The 20,571-nt window shown below is 42.3% G+C and overlaps 2 protein-coding genes across 2 annotated transcripts; both read left to right on the top strand.

The window, feature by feature from the left end:
• Positions 1 to 2,189: 2,189 nt before the first annotated feature.
• On the top strand, positions 2,190 to 5,979 carry KCNG1 (potassium voltage-gated channel modifier subfamily G member 1). The gene is made up of 2 exons (XM_053453530.1): positions 2,190 to 2,954; positions 3,897 to 5,979. The coding sequence occupies exons 1-2, from the start codon at positions 2,196 to 2,198 to the stop codon at positions 4,662 to 4,664; spliced, it is 1,527 nt and encodes a 508-aa protein (XP_053309505.1). The 5' UTR covers positions 2,190 to 2,195; the 3' UTR covers positions 4,665 to 5,979.
• Positions 5,980 to 10,384: 4,405 nt separating this feature from the next.
• Positions 10,385 to 17,162, top strand: DPM1 (dolichyl-phosphate mannosyltransferase subunit 1, catalytic). Its single transcript, XM_053453142.1, has 9 exons — positions 10,385 to 10,585; positions 11,798 to 11,897; positions 12,416 to 12,449; positions 13,118 to 13,194; positions 13,281 to 13,306; positions 13,600 to 13,695; positions 14,552 to 14,620; positions 14,838 to 14,952; positions 16,809 to 17,162. The coding sequence occupies exons 1-9, from the start codon at positions 10,446 to 10,448 to the stop codon at positions 16,911 to 16,913; spliced, it is 762 nt and encodes a 253-aa protein (XP_053309117.1). The 5' UTR covers positions 10,385 to 10,445; the 3' UTR covers positions 16,914 to 17,162.
• Positions 17,163 to 20,571: the final 3,409 nt, after the last annotated feature.

Below are 20,571 nucleotides of genomic sequence, written 5' to 3' on the forward strand. Positions count from 1 at the left end.
ACATTTGTATCCGATCCGTTCCCTTTAAATGTTCGAATTTCCCTTTCGTTCTACTAGTTCGGTAATTTTTCAGTTTCTCGGTTATTATATTACGGTATTTGGGATCGTTTTTAATTTCTATTTTACATTTTCACTGCTAGAGATTCCAATATGGAATGTGAATAGATAGATCCATGACAGTAAATTCAAAAGAAAAATGGCGAATGCCACCGGGCTCCTTGCGCGAGCTCCTGAGACTTATCTTCTGTGTCCACCACCAGAGTTTTAGAACGGATGACTTGTTCTCGAGAAGCGGAAGAGACATCGTTTTAAACGTCGGCGATTGTTTTAGCTGTCAGAAATACGCTATTACGACTGTTTATGGGAAATATTACGCAACGCATATAATTAAATGATTCAATAAAGCAAAAATGAAGCTACATCAGTAGCTCCATCACAGATTCTACCAGAAGAGATTTTAGAGATTTTGTCATTATCTTTACTATGATTTCTTGGTGTTCTGTGTCCCAAGTATCGCTCTTTGACCTCCAGAACTCTCAATCTTGGTTCTTGTCCCACTAAGGATCTTAGAATGTCGTGTATTAAATGTAACGCGGTGATCTTCGGTAGTAAAACGTATCGGCGAACTTAGGTATGCACGGAGTTCTAACACCTCCACATATATAGGATCTGTAAGGGGCTGAGTTTGTTTCAGAGGGTTAAGGCTCAATGTCACGTTCGGATGACCAGAGGTCTCCTCTGACTGCTCGATTACCCGGCCGCGTTGGGTCATGAGCAGAACATCGGAAGTACCTGTTACGCACACTAGTGGGCGCTCCCTTGACCAGCGAACGAGCGGTGGGGTTAGCATGCCGCCATTATTTAAATAGCCCCCCCAGGAACAAATTTTCACTTTTTTGACCAGCTTTGGTATTAAAAAGGGTTAGTTGATTAAAAATAACTTCCCTGGGCTGCACCGGGAAACATTGATTACTTGGAGATCAAATAAATAAGGATCCACCGTTGGTGTAGTGCCTAATGCTCCAGATTGATGGGAAACAAGTTAAACTCCTATATAGAGATCATATATAGAGACGCTACAATCTTCAAATGCTTGTAATGTTGTTCTTGTGTGATTTTAACCTTCAGAGGAAGGAATAAAAAGGACTGATGTCCCGAGGCCTATTTGCCGAGTATATTAGAGAGTAAATGTTTTCTTTGCGTCGGTGGGACGCCCTTCAGTCCATGGACAGGCTTCGTTTCGAGTTTCTATGTGCTCTCCAAACGATGGGGAGAAAAGGAGTGTACGCTTTATGACGCTCAACAGTTTGAGTACACCTTTAATAAAGTAGTGGTAGGTACTTGGCATAGCCTTCCAGTGGTGGACCAGAAGTGGAAGCGACATCTACGCAAGGTACCCTGGATCCATCCAGGGCTAGCTGGAGCGGGGTGTCCTTTAATCCATCATCATCATCATCAACCTGCTTGGCTCTAATGTATCTGAACATGTGATAATTTAAGTGTCATATTTACCTATAGCTGTACCTAAAGAGGCCATGATTTTAAATCAAACCCACCGTGCGGCAATTAGTCTGTTACGGAGCTCGCCGGTCGTAAAAGGAACTTCAGCGTACAAAAAGCATAATATGATCTGCGGAAACAGATGGTTTTTCTTACAGTATTTAAACAACACAACAGGCTCTATATTTAGCTCATTGTTCACATATGTTGATTTTTTTTTTTAAGTTATTATACAGAAACGACTGAAAAAAAGAGCTGGGATGGATGGGTGAGACATAACGTGCTTAACGGACCTTTATTAAATAATAATAGTAGTAATAATAATAACAGGTGTTCATTTAAGGACCAAATCAATGAAAAAAATGACATTTTGGGGGTAATTTTGTGGTTTCAAACTAAACAAATTACTCGCAAACTGAGTTTTGTTAATGTAATAGACCCTTCTGTATGAGAAATGACATCATCCACCTCATAATAATTGTTTCCTGTAGGATCAATAACTTCGGTTACCATGGGCTATCAACTTTTCTTCTAAAGGAATTCTGGGTGGAATTTATTATCATGATGCCAACTGGTTTCCGATCAACCAAAGAGTTAAATGAGTTAAGCTCCATGTATATGTAGTCAATATATTTTCTTGTTTTGCAGACCTACTCCGTTGGTACGTTGGAGGGATGTGAGTCTTTAAAGTCAACATGACTCTTCTAGGAGGAGAAAACTCTGACTATGACTACAGCGCGTTAAGCTGCGGTTCCGATACCTCCTTCAACCAGAACTTCTTTACAGAAGCGGAATCTCTGAAAGGGATCTTCTACAAACGAGCAAAGCTCATCCAACCCGCTGAGGACCTCTTTCAAAGCGCTCACCCCGAAGACCGCAAGCACCATGCCATAATAAATGTTGGTGGGATCCGGTATCTTCTGCCATGGACAACCCTTGACGAATTCCCCATGACTCGCCTGGGGCAGCTTAAACTTTGTAGCAATTTTGATGAGATCTTGAGCATTTGTGATGATTATGATGTCACCTGCAATGAGTTTTTCTTTGACCGCAACCCAGGAGCGTTTAGAACAATTTTGACTTTTCTGAGAGTAGGAAAGCTTAGGTTGCTGCGTGAAATGTGCGCGTTGTCCTTTCAGGAAGAACTACTTTACTGGGGCATTGAGGAGGGCAACCTGGAATGGTGTTGCAAAAGGAGGTACCTACAGAAGATGGAAGAGTTTGCCGAGCTCAACCTGAGGGAAGATGAACTGATTGAGAACGAAAACCCGTCGGAACCCGAGGATGAGACCAAGTTAGACACGTGCATGCGTCACCTCCGTAACATGGTGGAGAAACCACAGTCTGGACTTCCTGGAAAGATCTTTGCCTGTCTGTCCGTGTTGTTTGTGACAATCACGGCTGTGAACCTGTCCATCAGCACAATGCCTGACATGCGAGAAGAGGAGGAAAAAGTAAGACGTTCCGTCAAATCCATGCAGTTTATTTGTATGTCCACCAAAAAAAAAAAAAAATAGAATCTTAAAAGTTGGCGGGTTCTAGAACTCCACCAATAAACGTTTTGGGTTTATTCCTGGCATTACCGTGTCTTGAGAAGGTCTTATCCTACCTACAGATAAGTCCTGAAGCCGCCTCTCCATTTTACCCTTTCCATGATATTTTGTCACGTGGATGAGTCTATGGCTTTTTCTGGTCTTTTTCTAGAGGATTGTAAACATACACAAGTTATTATAGCCAATGAAAGGACAGGAGCAGCGGCGCAACAATAGAATCTAATGAAACCTAGATCTATACCTTGATCTATACCTAGATCTTGAGGTTTTGGGGTTTTTTCTTTACATTTTTCCATCACTGTTATTACGTTGAAGAAATTTGGCTTAAAAGTTGAGGATTCCTTTACTTGAGGAGAATTTACGTTGACCTCTTCCTTCTAAGGCTGTCTGCACCAATCAGCTTCCACGTAATATGAAAATGGGAGTGGCTAATTGTGACTATTGTAGCAAACAGTAAAGATGGCTGCCCACCATGAAATTTCAATTATTATCAAAGTATATTAAGAGTTCTAATACTTTTTTAATGATTGATTATACATCATTTTCCAATCATTATATTTTTTTGTAAGCAGGGAAATATGATTCAAAAGTTATTAATTTTCTTTAAAAGTTTTTTTTTATTTTAAGAAGAACATTCTACATCCAGTGCACAAACCCCATGCAATAAAGCCCTAAGATACATTAAACTATTAAATCTATATATTGAATCTATCTCTCAGTGCCCGTTGGGGTTGGCCAAAGGTTTAGGATTTCATTCTATTGAAAATTCTTCTCCTTTTTTTTCTTTTAAAGTGGCCACATCAATAATTTAAGTATTTTTTTCTTTATTGTTTTTTTTTACAGGGTCAGTGTTCTCAAATGTGCTACAATATCTTCATTGTGGAATCGGTCTGCGTGGGATGGTTTTCTCTGGAATTCATCCTTCGCTTCATTCAAGCGCCCAGCAAATTTAGTTTTTTGAGAAGGCCTCTGAACCTCATAGACATCGTGGCCATCCTGCCCTACTACATCACGTTGATCGTCGACAAAACATCTGGCCAAAAAAGGCCAGGTTCAGGCAACAGCTACCTAGACAAAGTCGGCCTGGTGCTGCGTATTCTCCGTGCCTTGAGGATTTTGTATGTGATGCGTCTTGCCAGGCACTCGTTGGGCCTACAGACTTTGGGGCTTACCGCGAGACGTTGCACTCGAGAGTTCGGACTTCTCCTCCTGTTCCTCTGCGTGGCCATCGCGCTTTTTGCTCCCCTCCTCTACTTGATTGAAAACGAAATGGCCGACTCCCAGGAATTCACCAGTATCCCCGCCTGTTACTGGTGGGCCGTCATCACCATGACCACGGTAGGCTACGGGGACATGGTGCCTCGGAGTATCCCAGGTCAAGTGGTGGCCCTCAGCAGCATTTTAAGCGGGATCCTACTAATGGCCTTCCCGGTCACGTCCATCTTCCATACGTTCTCGCGCTCGTACATTGAGCTGAAACAGGAACAGGAGAGGCTGATTTGCAGGAGAGCACAGCTGCTGATGAAAACGAAGTCCCAGCTGAGTAATATCTCACACGGGAGCGACATATTGTTTGAAAGCATGTCTTCAGAGGCTAAAGACAATGATTGAAAGGAGATGACTTTGAACGCCCAGCTGTGTCTACATGAAAATGTCATCGGATTTGCTGAAAGAGCACTTAAAAAGCGGTAGCTGGCAATGCTTTACAAGAACAAAACTACGGCATCTTCTAAAGTTATACTGAGTATCACCAAGCCCACCCATCAAATTGAACGTTAGCCCCTTGAGTGCCTAAAACAAAAGCCTCCTCAATAGAATTCTACTGACGGGAACAAGTAGTCCAGAATTCAGAATCTTCATCGTGTGACTTATTCGATACGTTGCATTTTTCTGCCTCTGAAAGTGTTAAATGTACAAATAAATTCTCTAGGAACATAAATTAAGATTTTAATATTTTTGGGCTTGCCTTCTTTTGTGGAAACCGGTTAGTTCTTCCCATTCTGTGATTTCTGCCACCCAAAATGTTATTAGAACTCCACAGATGATTGAACCATCAGAGACGGCGGAACCACAGAAAGGCAAAAATTTTGACCCGCATCGAAAAAATAAAGTTGTTGCCGGAGTTTCCAACAAACTTTGTGTGTTCATCAAGCCATAATAGCCATCATAGCGATCGCTGATGTCACAGCGCATGCCACTTTTGACGCAAATGGACACGGAAACTCGACGCAAAGGGAAGTGAGCAAAAGCCTGACGTTAGGCTATTTGTCTTGCTCTAGAACTAACCTAGACAACCAAAGGTCCCATCTGTGGCCATCATCTACTGCTCTAGAATGCCTCCTATTTGTATCCTACAGAATCCTTCGTCCGGCCACTGGAATAGCCATGGGATTGTGGAAGGGGGGAGTACTTCTTGTTACGTTGCTCCGTTAACTCTTTCAGTCCCAACAGAGTCCCAATCAATGTTTGAATGTGTTAGAAGCCAAATGTTCAGCTGTTCACTCCACTAATGGTGTCCTCCTAATGTCTGGGGAAAAAAGATGTTTGCGTTCTGTTTGACGTCACACCTTATAGCTTATGCTGCGGCATGTTTTTCAGCGTTGGGTCCCAAATTTCTTTTGCAAGAATATAATACATATTCTAGAATGAAACATTTGCAAACACTAATTAACCTAAATGTCAATTTATTGCAACAAAAAAAAGAGAGAAAGGAATCTGCCTCCAAGACGTTTATAGCTTTAATAATCATGTATTTTTTTTGTTTTGTTTCTGCACAAATGTTACACAAAATCCACTTTATTGTAAATCGTATTTTTGTCATAAATTATATTATTTATAAGAGATGTGTATAGATATATATATATTTATGTAAATACAGATGTATCAACTTAAATTGTGTTCAATAAAAAGGTGAATATGTCTTTCATTTTTATGTATCTTAATTACAAAAATATCTTTTTTTTTTATTTTTTTTTTTTATACAAAATGCTCCTCTATTTTAAAGGCCGGTAAGTGGGAGGGGCAATCGAAAAATGGTCAAATCTGGATAATTTTCCAATATGCAGGCCCATCAAGATGCATTCATATGCTATTTGTGTTTGCATGGTTAATAAATTGTCGATAAACACTGCTACACACTCGGGAGCTTCCCAGGAATGGTCCCTCTCTTCCCAGGGCTCCTTGTAGGCAGGAAGGAAGGGTGTGGCTAAAACAAAGAGGTGAGACTAACCACACCTAGAGGTGGGATTAGCTGTATACAAGGGTGGAGCTATCTCAATCATCTTAAATTGGGTGGGGAGGGGGTGGAACCTGCCAGTAAGTGGGAAGGGTCAAATGCTGGTCGCCCACCTTGAGATCAACCATACCCAAGTTGAAGTCCCATAATTGGCGAAGATTTGCGAATACCGAAGAGTTTCCAGGTATGTACACACTGGGCCCGTGGGCCGTGAAGTCTCAGAAGAAGACGTCTTGCATGACTATTTCTTTTGGAGAATTTTTTTTTAATTGAATATCTACACTTCAAATGGAAGAATAGGTATGCAATAACCTATAGATATTCTATTCAAGTTTTTCTTTAATATTGAATACCCTAATTTAATACGTGACATCACTTTATAACAAAGAAGCCATGACCTCATTGTTGAAGTATCTGCGGTGTTGCCCAGACTTTCTAGTTTGAGATTTCCCATTCTGGTTGTTGAGCGGATCAACCTGCATTTGAATGCCACCCATCGTAGGTTACAACAAGTAACAAAGCAGGCCATACAACCTTTATCTAAGTGGGTTTTGGTTAACAACAGGGCAGTTACCCAAAGTTTAAGGCCTCGATATAAGGCGCCATCATTCCCAGCATGCACCTGACCCCTGGTTCCGATTGGCTGTTTAGATATCTGCCCTACATTCATGAAATAATATTTTATTAATAAATAAATTTGAATTCATTTGAAATGTATACGTTTAAGACATTTAATCTTCGCAGTCCTGCAGAGTGACGGAGCAGATGTTGTCTTCTCAACAAGCGCATGACAAGTTTCGCACGGTGCAATATCGCCATCTAGTGGTGGGAGTTGGGTATAGGCAGCAGATGTATTTATTCTAATGAGTGATGTCCTATAAAAAAATATATATATTTTATTTGTGCGTTAGAGGGGCAGCAGTCTCTATTTATTTTCCAGCATCGTGGAGAACTTTAATAATTCATGAGAACTGTCAGAAAAGTACTGTGTTTTGAATAGCAATTCTTAATGGGATCGGTTTTAATGCACACAGCAAAAACGGCATACAAGGGCTCTATCTCAGAGTGCATATTGATTGGCCCTCGCCATCGGTTAATAGGATCAGCGATTCGTCAATGTCGCATTAGGCCGAATGTTCTAAATCTGGTGCCCAAAAGAATGTTTCTTCTGATTTCATCGTATCCAACAACAACAGAATTACTGATAAAATGATGCCCTTTTGATTAATTGATATGTATGACATACGGTTCTCCTGGAATCGTACGATGAAAAACATTCCTTATTCATGTCTATTTTAGAATGTGGTGTTGTACGAGGTGTTTTTATATGGAAAGGTTGAGAGATATGGTAGATTCCGGCACATTTTTGGTTGGAAGGTGGAATGAAGTACTTGAAGTACTTTGAAGAGACGTTGTGGTGTCATTTAGGAAGATAAAAAAAAAGAGTGGAAGGAGAACTTTGATTTGGTAGAAGAAGAAAGAGAGAACTTGATGGCGATAGTTATCTCGATAGACATCTCAAGAGTGAGAGAGACACAAGGTGTAGAGATCCTGAAGATCCAAGAAGGCTTTATTGTAGCACCCATGTTCCCAACCGTGGGTCATCAAGGTCATGGTCATCAAGGGGCATGGTGGACAAACTAGTAATAGCAGTCATCAGGAGCTTGTCCAGTGTTGGAAAACTATGACACCATTACACTATTGTTGTGGTCACTTAGCTGTAGGCTACCTGAGCATTCTGGGAGTTTCAGTTCTGCAACTTCTGGGGGTCTACCTATTGGCTACACCTTTATAACAGGGGCAAGTGGAATGCAAAGCCAAACGGGCTAAGGTTCTGGGGGTACCACAGGCTAAGACTAAAGTCAAAGGTTTTCGGCTGATGTAATAAGATAATTATATATACAGAATAATGAGGTATCTGTAAACAGATGGTTAGTTCATATACAGGATACCGCCAGGGCCGGATTCTAGGCATGGATGCGCCTAGCGTGCTCCTTTTTTGGGTGTGTCCAAGGGGAGGATCTTAACAGTAGCTATTTTCATAATCCCGACATTTTAATCTGCCGAAGGAAAACACTTAGGGGTGTGTCTATGGGCGTGACTAGGGGAGGGGCTTTTACCAAGACATGTCCCTTCATAGCTCCTAAAAGCCATAGTCCCTCTTTCCTCTCCAGATGTGCCACGTTTCTCATTGTTCAACAGAAAATGTCCTTCTTAGAAACATGCTACGAGACTATTGTAGCTACGGGAAGCTGAGATGTGTGGCAAAAGGTGGCAGAACTGGCATATCAATTGATTTCATGCGTCAACCTTCCCTGTCGTCTTTCCCAGCCCTTTAAATTCTGCCCAAACCAATCCCTAATGATCAACAAATCAGCAACAGGGGAGAGATAACTTTATGGGGAGGAATAAACATGCAGAAGGAAGAAGAGAATGTAAAAGTTGCTTCCATGGCACCCACGTGTTGTTATAATCTCCAAACACCATTAAATAAGCGCAATAATGGGAAAAAATGCACTTTGGTCATGTTAAAGCAAATTTAAAGTAGAAATAGAGATATAGCTGCTCTCTGACAACATCTTAATGATCTTAATCTTAATGTCAAATGCTAAATAGACAGATAGATAGATAGATAGATAGATAGATAGATAGATAGATAGATAGATAGATAGATAGATAGACAGACAGACAGACAGACAGACAGATAGATAGATGATAGATAGATAGATAGATAGATAGATAGATAGATAGATAGATAGATGATAGATAGATAGATAGATAGATAGATAGATAGATAGATAGATAGATAGATAGATAGATAGATAGATAGATAGACATGGTTTTAAATGGTAATATTGCATTTTCTTTGTTAGTTGCAGTTACATGTTACTTTGGTGCCCTCTAGTGTTTAATATTAATATTACAGCTAAGCTAACACAAGTAGGGACTGGATGCCCCTGCAGGGTCAATAGAATTACAGTGTGCAGCAGCTGTTCTGCCAGATGTTTCTTATTCCTCTGCCAGGTGTAGCACAAAATACTGGGTGTCTGGAGCGGATATGGCCTCCTAATAGAGCTGCGCAAAAAAAATGTCCATCTCTAAAAATGGGTCACTTAGCTACACAACACTTGGGTCTTTCATGAAACATCGGGGCATCAGTGAGCAGAAAGAGATCACAATATCAAATTAGAGGGTCGGGTTTAGATGTAACGGAAATACATTTTACATTGCTGAGAGGGTGGTAGATAAATGGAACATCCTCCATTCAGAAGTGGTAGAGGGTAATACAGCGAGGGGATTTAAACACGCATGGGATAGGCATACGGCTCGCGAATCTAAGACGAGACCAACGACCGATTAAAGTCTTTTACAGGCGACTAGACGGCCGAATGGGGCCGATCTGCAGGTCCTATGCTTCTAGCTGTGATTCCTCCATGATTATGGCTTCTTAGGAGATCAGAGGTACCCTCTCATTTCCATGACATTTGAAATATTCAATTTGTTAATAAAGCTTGTATTATTATTAATTGCGGTTAATAAAATAGGCCATTTTCCTTCTTGGAAGAAAATTAAAAAAAAACTGGCAGCGATCACGTCTTCTGTGTCTTGGTAAAGTTACCTGCTGTTTATATGCATATTTATTTGTGCACTTTGGGGAAAGATTTTGCAATGCTTCTTGCATAATAGTGATAATAATAATAATACTAGTAGTTTTTTATTATAATTATTCACTAATAATAATAACAGTGGCAATATTTTTTATTATTGTTATTATTATTGTTGTTAAGCTTATCAATAGTGGTAGTATTTTATTATAATGATTCAGTGATTAAAAATAACAATAATAATAGTTGCTTGTGCTATTATACTTTATAATTAATGTAAAATAATAGTATATATTCATGTATTAGTATTATTTGTGTATTAAAATTATTGATAATTGACTAAGACTGGCAGGTAATACAAATGGTAGGGGAAAGTTTGGGCAACCAATCATCATGCATCTAACAAAAGGGGTATTCGCATGTAATTGGTTACAGGTAGGAACGCCCAGTTTCCCCAAGCTGAGTGGTGGTTGGCTGAAGGGCAGGTGTCGCGCGTGACGTCAGCCGGGCGGAAGTAAGCTGAGCTGTCAGATCCGGGCCGGTGTAGCAGCCATGGTAACCGCGGATAAGAGGCGATCCGGGAAGGGAGATGTGGAAGGAGGTGACAAGTATTCGGTTCTTCTACCGACTTATAATGAAAGAGAGAACCTGCCGCTCATAGTCTGGCTGCTGGTGAAGTATTTCGGAGAGAGGTACGGAGGCCGGCCTGGCCGGGATGGGTTCAGGTGGCCCTGCGGTCCTTGCATCACTGGTCATGGAGGTGTCCTGTATCTGCTGCCTGGGACCATCCATACTGGAGCTTGTCCTGTCAGTCACACCTCTGATGGGATATATAATAATATGAGAGGGGGGCAGTAAATAAATGATGGGTGATCTCTATAGGGTCATCAACTGAGAGGGGTGTGAGTCTGCTCAACAGCGCTGTCTTCAACACAGACCAAAGGGGCAGCCTTAATTCAGGGGCCCATGTCAGCTGTCCCCCAACATAGTCCAGAGGCGGAGGTCGGCAGGGAGTGATAGGGGTCACCGACGCAGATTTCACCGCTAACAATTCCCTTTTCGTTGTCCACGCACGTATTCTGGAGACCGCAGGCATGATTGGGCTGGGTAACTCGGGAACTCGCACACCTCCTACTATTCGGTATTTTGGTAGAATGAGCCCTGACCCAAAGGCAAGTCCAACATCGCTGGATGAGCTGAGCCTGGGCTACGGTTTGGACCTCTTTTCAGCTCATCCAACTCCAGCACTGTTTTGCCGTCAGATGTATTACAAATATCCAAAACCCCTTTGCGTCCATCATGATTTTCAGGTTACATTTACATAACACCTCAAACATTTGCGGCACATATACATTTCCTCGTTTCTGAAAGAAAAGCAGATTTTGTCCCCTAAAATAACATGAATTGGATCAGAAATCCAATGAAGTAAATGACTGGAAACGGCTGGTTTTTAATGGAATCTTCACTCCCATCACTCCTGCGTTCCAATGGCCCTTTATCACTCCCATCACTCCTGCCGTTCCAATGGCCCTTTATCACTCCCATCACTCCTGTGTTCCAATGGCCCTTTATCACTCCCATCACTCCTGCGTTCCAATGGCCCTTTATCACTCCCATCACTCCTGCGTTCCAGTGGCCCTTTATCACTCCCATCACTCCTATATATTCCATCCAGCTTCTACATCTTATAAACATTATTATACAAATTGTCTCTATTTAAATGTAAAAATATCCCATAATTCATGCTAATTTATTTTTTAGTTGTCAGTTTCACTTTAATGTAAGTTACACTATTCTTCCATTTTTCATATACATTAAAGTATCGTGTAATTTTACTTTTCTTCTACATATCCGTATTATACTACATCTGATATATTAATTCCTGTTTTTTTTTTATTTTTTAGTGGGTATCTTTATGAAATTATAATCATTGATGACGGAAGCCCAGATGGCACTTTGGAAGTTGCAAAGCAATTGGAAAAAATCTATGGATCTGACAAAATCGTACGTATTTTTCGATTGTTGGTATCTTTTTTTTCGATTACGTAAGAATTTGTGAAGAAGCAGCATTTCACATAATGTAGAAACTGTTCATTTGCGTTTAAGAACACTATTATTGGCCTTAATAATGAAGCATTCGGTAACAAAAGTGTCAAATTCAGCAAATAATATTCTACTATTTCTCAAGAAATGTACCAACGGGCATAGTTTAATCATGTATAATCGAGACTTGTTTGATGTTTTTTGATTTTTTTTAAATAAATAAACTACAACTGGAACCACCGTGAGTGTAACGCATGATGTGATCTACACTATAGATTGCTATGCCACAAATCTTAAGAAGAAAGAATAGATTCCAACATAAACCTTGTAGTAAGCAAGTCTCATGTAGCCTAATAAATTAATGAGAACATCATATCGATTAGGCTTCAGATGCTACGTTGTTGTTTTGTTTTGGGTTTTTTGGTGTTGGAAAGTGTTCTAACAGTCTGTATAATTTTACCAATTTCTTGTCATTGCAGCTACTTCGTCCCAGAGCAAAGAAATTAGGTCTGGGTAAGTACTGTCCCTGAAATCACATCATCCCTGGGACGCTGTGTTAGTATTCGGGCCCGAAAGACCTTCTAGCGGAAAAACCAGCCAAAAAAAACCATTTGGTGTTCCGCAAGCTTCCATTACCGTTCACGCAGAGAGAGCAGCCGGCTAATATTCAAGCTTACATAGAATACACAGGGGGCCAGCCTGAAGACCAAGGACTGCGTGAGACATGAGGTTTTTACAGTAGGAATAAAAAAACATCAGGCAAGATGAGTCTTATCTACATGGTTCCATGTTTTGTAGCATATGGTCCTTGCCAAAGTAATAATTGGGGATAGGAATGTGAGCCAGCTCAGGTCTGGCTAGCACTTCTACTCTTATTGAGCTGAACCAACAAATGTTCACCCAAACAAAAAGGAACGATGGCACGACTAAGGCCACACGAGGCCAAAACATTGTATTTTAGGTAATATTATAGATCCGTGTGAAACATTTGCGGACGTCGGCATGTCTGTCTCCAGTAATATCCCAGTGTCTATGTACCCTTTGCTTAAAAAATGGTATGGCCCAGCCTGGTGGTGTTAGCCAGGTCCCCGCTGTATGGAAAGTGGTTTCTGAAAGAGCAGCTCGTTATAAAACAGACTGACTGTCTGTAAATAGTTAATTCACACGATTGTCCACCCCAGGTACTGCATACGTCCACGGGATGCAACATGCCACCGGCAACTTCGTTATTATCATGGACGCCGACCTCTCCCATCATGTAAGTTCTGCTAATGAAGTATTTAATTTCAAGTGTTTTGTGATTGTCTTCTCATCAAATAAACTTTATTGTTTGTTTCTTTTCAGCCCAAATTCATACCTGAGTTTATAAGGTGGGTAACATTTCAAAAATATCAATTATCAAAATGTTGAAAGGTGACGGATCATTTTTGTTCCATGATGTAGCACTCGGGTAGAATTAATGCTGATATATTATATAAAGTATAATACATAACTTGATCACCACATCCAAAGTGTAACTATTTTTTTTTTTATAAATAATTCACAGGCTTAAATGCCAAAAATTCACTTTTTGCTGATTGGCAGAAATGTTTTGGGGTTTCATCAGTCATCCTGGAACCTTCTTGGTTAAATGCCAATGCTTTTTTCTCTCTCTATTGTACAGGAAGCAAAAGGAGGGTAACTTTGATGTTGTGTCTGGCACCCGATACGCTGGAAACGGCGGAGTTTATGGATGGGATTTAAAAAGAAAAGTAATAAGGTTAGTAAAATGTATAAAAGATTTTTTCCACCCCCCCCCCCCCCAAACTGTTCTCTAACGCAATGTGAAATAATATGAAATAGAGACCCGTCTTTTCACTGCTGGAAGCTGATAGAATCTGGCCGTTTTAATAGGGTAGGGGAGAGTTAATGTGCTAGTTTTGCCACCTTTTGCCATCAACCTCAGGTTCCCTAATATAACAAAACAACCTCATTGTAAGGACTTACCTGCCTCTCCGGTCCCGTGCCGGCTTCCCGGGGAAGCGAGTACCACCGCTACCCGGTCGGCGTCTTCACCGCAAACAGGTAGCACAGCTACATAAAACTTAATATTACACGTTACATCTGTAAGGTGTTCTTATAACCTCTGGTGACCTCCTTAGTGCAGGACACACCTCCACCTGTCCCTATTTAAACCTGGACTTCCTCTTTTGGGTCACCCTTGGTTGGTGTATTCTGTGGTTTTCCTGTGCGACTTGCTGTGACTATTTCTTCGTTTGACCCGGCTTGCTGACTTGGCTCCTGTTTTCTGATTTGGCTCCTGTTCTCTGATCGTTGGTATTGACTCGGCTTGTTTGACTACTCTTCTGGATTTGATTCGGCTTCCTGCTTTACCGGTTACCAGACCTGATTCTCGGTTCCAGCTCTCCTGGCTACTCCTGGCTCCTGTTTGCCTGGCTCGCTCCGCCATCCGGGGTCCTCCTCATCCAATCGTTACACTCATACCTCCGAAACATGTATACCGATTGCAAAGCTAAATGCACATGCTATCTGGATAAATACATGAGTTTAATGTTAAAAGCTGTGAAAAATGCTTTTTTTTCATTTTTAAAGACCTTTTATTTTTGCTTTTTCAGCCGTGGGGCCAACTTTATCACTCAGGTTTTACTGAGACCAGGTGCCTCGGATTTAACCGGAAGTTTCAGGTATGCTACTGATTGCCAAATATCATTCTTCTTAAGAGCTAGCGTATTCCGTAGCATTGTATGATGAGAGGTCTTTAACCTCTTACTAGCGTGGTGTCCCTTCACTGAGCGTGAGACGCAATCATTAGCCATAGGTGACTGTATAATGTACTCGTTTTCCAAAATCGTTAATTCTGGTTTCATCGTTTTAAATAAAACTTTACCATTTTTTCCGCAGATTGTACAGGAAAGAGGTCCTTCAGAAGTTGGTGGAAAGATGCGTCTCAAAGGGCTACGTCTTTCAGATGGAAATGATTGTGCGAGCGCGGCAGCTAAACTACAGCATCGGAGAGGTAAAGCTACAGGCGGTCCCAAGGCAGAAGAAAAAAAAAGCCATGGGTTTCACTAAAGCCACTGAGCCGAGGGCCACGGCACCAAGATTTTAGGCTTTCTCATCATTGATCTTGTACAAGGAATTTGAAAATTGAGCACATATTAACAGTTTCATGAAATTAGATAAAAAATTCCTTAATATCAGACTGGCTCATAGCCCAGCAGCCTCCGGGGCTCGTTCCCAGTTGAGCACCCATTGGGTATGATGTAGCCAAGGTGAGGTAAGACTTTCCATAATTGATGCTGAGGTCAAGTGGTCTTGGAAGCAGTCGGTGAAGCAACAAGGTAACTCAGTTGGGTCCCGGCTGTGAGGGTCACAAAACTGCTCAAAGCATAGCAGATTCTCAAGGTTCTTCTTTCTTGTTACTCAAGAAGTAGAACTACGAAAACCAGCAAGTGAATTATTGCTCGACGAGGCTTATGGAAGAGTTTGAGTTTTATGGCTAATTTTATGTGTTGTTGCTGATCCCTGCCAGAGTTTCAGCTCCTATACTCATAAATGTGCGACCCAATGTGTATATTTATTATTGTTAATCTGCCTTGCAATACTCCAGACTGTCCTGTAGGTGGCAGAAGTCTAGGCAATGACTAATTCTGACCCGATCCACGGCAGCCATCTTAAGCATGTCAGTACGACTTGCAGATACGAGGAACGCCGACGTCTCCCTTTGTGTGGTTTAGTAGGAAGTAATAGGCCTTGGTTATTCTGTCTATGCCTTGGAAAAACTCTATTAGAAGAATTAATGAGGGACCGTGAATTTACTTAATAAACCTACCAGTCCACAAATGCTGTAACTACACGAGTCCGTTTACTTTGAAATGTTAAGGTATAACACACACATTCACGCTTGCTTTGTGATCTACAGATCAACACATAATGGGCTTTAAAGTTGAGCTCCACCCCCTTTGCCCTGTTTCCCCATATGCAAATTGTTAATCATTAGTTTGCATATGCGGGTATACAAAGTACAAATGTTTAAGTCAATTATTGGACGTAATGGTGCATCCCTCATATGCAAATTAATAGCCCAGCGGACAGTCATTTGCATACGCGACGCATGAAAGCCGAGAGCCAAGCACATTTATATCATTTCGAAATGTTTTTCGCACTGGGCTCGGATGAGGAGATCCAATGCAGTAACTATTTTTGGTTATATTCTGGAGCTCAGTATTGAATTACAAATGCTAATATTTGTGGTTTTTTTCGTTATTACTTCCTGATTGAGCGTATTTAAGTATTACTAACGCCTTACATTTATTACCTTGTTTATTTTATCGAATGCTGGTTCTAAAAGATCCAAACCATTTTAAATGGCAAAGAAACTCTGAATAGAAAGGAGGTTTTATGCCGTGTTGGCTAAACGCAGTTCAGATAAGTCAGATGGACGATTTAAATGTAACATTTATATAGGAATCAACATAGAAACATTCCAAGCCCCGTTCCATGAGACCATGCTCCGTGTTTGTACACCGAGGCTTCCAGCTTTCTCGGATCAGTTATTCTTGACCATGAGAGCGGGTTAGTTAGCCCGAGCCTCCATGATGACTCCCCGTCCTTACTATCGGCTTTGAGTCCCTCAGGATAAGTTGGGGAGCCGGGGTCTTCGTCTAATTTTGGCAAAACTTTTCAAATTTGGGTGATTTGAAAACTGATTTAGATTTTTTTCCTCCTGTTTAAAAAGTCCATAAAAAATCAGCTTTAGTCTGGAGAGGAAGGGCAAACATGGCCCGTATTCTGTATCTTCTAACCCTTACTGTTGCACTGACTCACGTTGTAATAAAACATATTGTGTTCCTGTTGTTTACATCCTAACAGGTTCCGATTTCATTCGTGGATCGTGTTTACGGAGAGTCCAAGCTGGGAGGCAACGAGATAGTTTCCTTTTTAAAGGGGCTTTTAACATTGTTTGCGACCACATGATCTGGACCGGAAGTCTGTTGCTGCCCCCCTTGATTTGTACGACCAAGATTGAATAGGTGCTATCAAGCGCCCGAATAGTTAATATCTTTTTTTGATTTTTTTGGAAATAATTTTGATAGCGTTCTACGCACACGGACTGCCTTTTGTGCAGCATTGCTTTTCTAGAATATCGAAATCCCCGGAATGAGTGTTTTTATGTTGAACCGCTGTTGGGAAACGATCTCTTCATTAAACACGGATTAAATCGTGTTTGTCGGCCTGGTGTTGTTATACGGCTAAGTGAAAACACGATGAAATCTTTGTACAGCGCTGCGGAGTATGATGGTGCTATATAAAACAAAACAATAATAACAAAACCTCACCTTTGCATGAATGGCCCAGACATGCCAAAACACAGTAACCAACTATTATTAATTATTAGTATTTATTTTTTTAAATATATATATATATATATATACATATTAAATACTCCTGGTAATGACTGAAGGTCATTAGATCTGTGAGCAAAACTTAGTATTAAATAAAAGGGAACCCGAGGGAAGAAATAACGCCCATTAGATGCAAGACTATTAGCAGGAATCACCACGATCAAGTTCTCCTGTGATTAGTAAATGGTCTCTGCCATTACGTTGGGGGATTTTCACTCGCTCCTCAATGCTTTAGCTCACTGTAGTGCGTTTCAGGTTCTGGCGCAACATCTCCGTGGGCTTTTGATACTAAGAGTTCACGGTTCCTGCCATGATGGCAAAAAAAGGCTACCCAAAAAGTTCTAATCTTAATCAGATGTCCATAGAATGTTGGTGCAGAAATAAAAGGAGCTTCAGGGTTCTTCTTGTAAACGCTAGATGCTCTTCAAGAGAACTGTTGTTGTGAGAGAGTAGTGGTTTCTGCCTCGCTACTCTGCGACAAATACTATGTTTGCCCAGGATCTTCCTTAAGGTGGAGCCATAAACGTTGACTGTAGATGAGGCAAGGGTGGACCGTAGGTCCCTGAATGCTCTTCTGGAGTCCATTGGGATGCCTTCACGCTTTGCTTTTTGGGAAATGTAGACCAGACGGGTACCGTCACCAGTGATCCCAGACCTACCATTTGGCCAGGGTGGCTCCTACGGTGGTTCCTTGGAGCCCCAGAACTTTAATGTCTGCAAACCTTTCCAGACCAATACTCAGCAACTATGTAGCTTTAGAAACTTCTGCGCTGGCAGCTTCAATCTGACGCCAAGTGAACTGTAGAAATAGTGACCTATTTAGACCCCATGGAACTCTCGCACAAGCCAGCGCCAAACATATGGCAGGGGAGGGGGCAACGCTTATGGGGAAAAATCTGCAGAATCTCCAAAAGGGACATCACAGAAACCTAAAGGGACCTCTCAGCCATCATATGCATTAAAGTCTATATGATGGTTGGAATGTCTCTTTAAATGGGTAAAAAAGCTGCTTGTATATGAACTTCGATGAATTGTGACGTTTCTATACATTCTATACATATTTTTCCTTTTGAACTCTGTCTCTCTTCTGGATTGGCGGTTAAGACACGGGTTTAAAAATGATAATTTTAATAAAGGTTATAGACCTGTGCGTAAAGCTAACACGCAATCTCACGGGCTATAATTTTACTAACTGCTATCCGCAATTTTAATATTGCTGTAGACAAACATTTTCTGCATACACCGGCTTTTAATTGCAGAATAAATCATTTGACACGATACTGTGGCAGGTGGCCAACGCTCCTGCTTTGGCCTCAGATAGTTATAAAGTTGCAGAAACCAGTTACAAAATAAAAGAATGGAATTTGTATCAATTATAGAAGATACAAAGACCTTTGTGCATTCCAGACATCAGAACCATTATAAGGAAGATGGTCCACAACCCTTAGGAGATGGGGCAAAGGGGTAATTACTGCCTTGATGGTAAAATTGCCGCTAAGATGGCACTCTACAGCTAGTCCATGGACCTGTCTTAGGTCCTGAAAGCTTATGTGACTTCACACCTTTTCTGTGTTGGGCCAACAAAAAGCATCAACTTTACCTTAAGACTCTATAGCCTGACCGATGGAGCGGTCCAACTCGATCCTCCATTCATCCGACCCAAAGGAGTCAGAGGAGGATCCTGATGTCAACTTCTCAGAAGTTCACAACCTTAATGGAATTTTGGGATATCTCCTATCCATGTATAATGAGGATATAGTATTGTTCATTATTGGTCAATGTTAGCAGCTCCATTGTAAAGAAGCAGTTGAGTTTGACACCTTCACACCTCCACCCTGGTCCAAGAACGGCCTAGCAGGACCTCTGCTTAATCTGGCTGATCACTATTTAAAAATAAATACCCAACCCAAGTGAGCCTCACACCTTGCAGCAGGGGCTAATGTCAACAATGGCATGCAGCAGCCTCCAAAACACCCCAAGGAGCCACAAGCCTGAAGTGACCCTCAAGCTGCACCACCCATGACCCTCACCACATGCCTGCAGCACTGAGACGACCCAACTGCACCACGTGACCTGGTCCTAGAATCTAGACCCGGCAGCGCAATGATACCTCCAAAAAAATAACACACCAACACCACAGCCCCACACAGAATCTTCTCTCTTCATCCATCTTATATATCCATCCGCCAAAAAAGGCGCCCCCTGGCGGTTGCCGCCGTCGGTTTTTCTTTCCTTCACAGGAGCCGCATACCGGGTGCGTGAGGGAGTGATTGATCCCCGTTCCCCGAGAGCTGAGCTGTCTCGTGCGAGCTTCTCCTCGGCTCCCTGGCTGTCTGTGGCCCCCTGTCTAGCAGGACTGGTGTTCCCGCCGGGTCCCTCGTCGGACAATGAGTCCCCCCCTCATGCTAATGAGACGCTGACGCCACATCCGATCTTTCTCGGACGCCATTTTGGCCAGGGCAGGTTCGGAGCCGAGCTGTATTGTCTGAGGGAGGAGGAGGAATTGGACCCCTCGGACTCTGCACACCCCCCCTCCATCACCACCTCCCCCTCCCCGACCCGGGACAGACCTCATTGCCCCCCGCCCCCCTGTTTCTCCCCATTCCTTCTGTTTTGGGGTCCCTGCTCCCCCCGTTGTCGCAGGAGCCGGCCTGTGGATGTGCTGAAACCCCTCCTCCCTCCCGCCTTGTGGATTGTGGGGTCCCCTGTTGTGTATTTGGGGGGGGTTGCTGCGAAGGAAGAAAAAAGGACCCTGGCCTGTCAACTTGGGGGGCGCGGAGAGGCTGCTTATTGTCCCAGGTGGGTTCCCAGCCGGGGCCCCTGGCGTAACGCACTGTGGGCTGGACTGTGAGGGGCCCCTGCACCCCTCGTCACCGCTGAGACTGCTGGGAAGCAGGAGGCTTGGAGTGCCGCCCGGAGCAGGTATGTTCTGGGGGTAGAGGGGCAGAATGCATAGTGGGGGTGGGCATATACTCCAGAAGGTGGAATGACTGGGCACATTGGCAGCGTGCATGCAGCAAGGTGGGCATCGGTGCCGGGTGGATGCATGCTGGAGATAGGGCATGAGTGACAGGGGCAGAATGTTAATGGGGTATGGAGTGTTAATGGGAGCCAGAGGGTGAGTGCATGCTGGGGTATGAAGTGGGCATATGTATCACAGGCTGTAATGGATGGGCAGAATGCATGCTGAAGATTGGGCATGGATGCCAGGGGGTAGAATACATGCTGCT

The sequence above is a fragment of the Spea bombifrons genome, chromosome 13, assembly GCF_027358695.1.
Source record: "Spea bombifrons isolate aSpeBom1 chromosome 13, aSpeBom1.2.pri, whole genome shotgun sequence".
Taxonomy (NCBI): domain Eukaryota; kingdom Metazoa; phylum Chordata; class Amphibia; order Anura; family Pelobatidae; genus Spea; species Spea bombifrons.

Bases quoted from the DNA above. Each gene is read 5' to 3' on its own strand.
- KCNG1 (XM_053453530.1), top strand. From the start codon at position 2,196: ATGACTCTTCTAGGAGGAGAAAACTCTGACTATGACTACAGCGCGTTA. The intron at 2,955-3,896 runs GTAAGACGTTCC...TTTTTTTTACAG, and splicing joins TGCGAGAAGAGGAGGAAAAA to GGTCAGTGTTCTCAAATGTG.
- DPM1 (XM_053453142.1), top strand. From the start codon at position 10,446: ATGGTAACCGCGGATAAGAGGCGATCCGGGAAGGGAGATGTGGAAGGA. The intron at 10,586-11,797 runs GTACGGAGGCCG...TTTATTTTTTAG, and splicing joins GTGAAGTATTTCGGAGAGAG to TGGGTATCTTTATGAAATTA. The intron at 12,450-13,117 runs GTAAGTACTGTC...TGTCCACCCCAG, and splicing joins AGCAAAGAAATTAGGTCTGG to GTACTGCATACGTCCACGGG.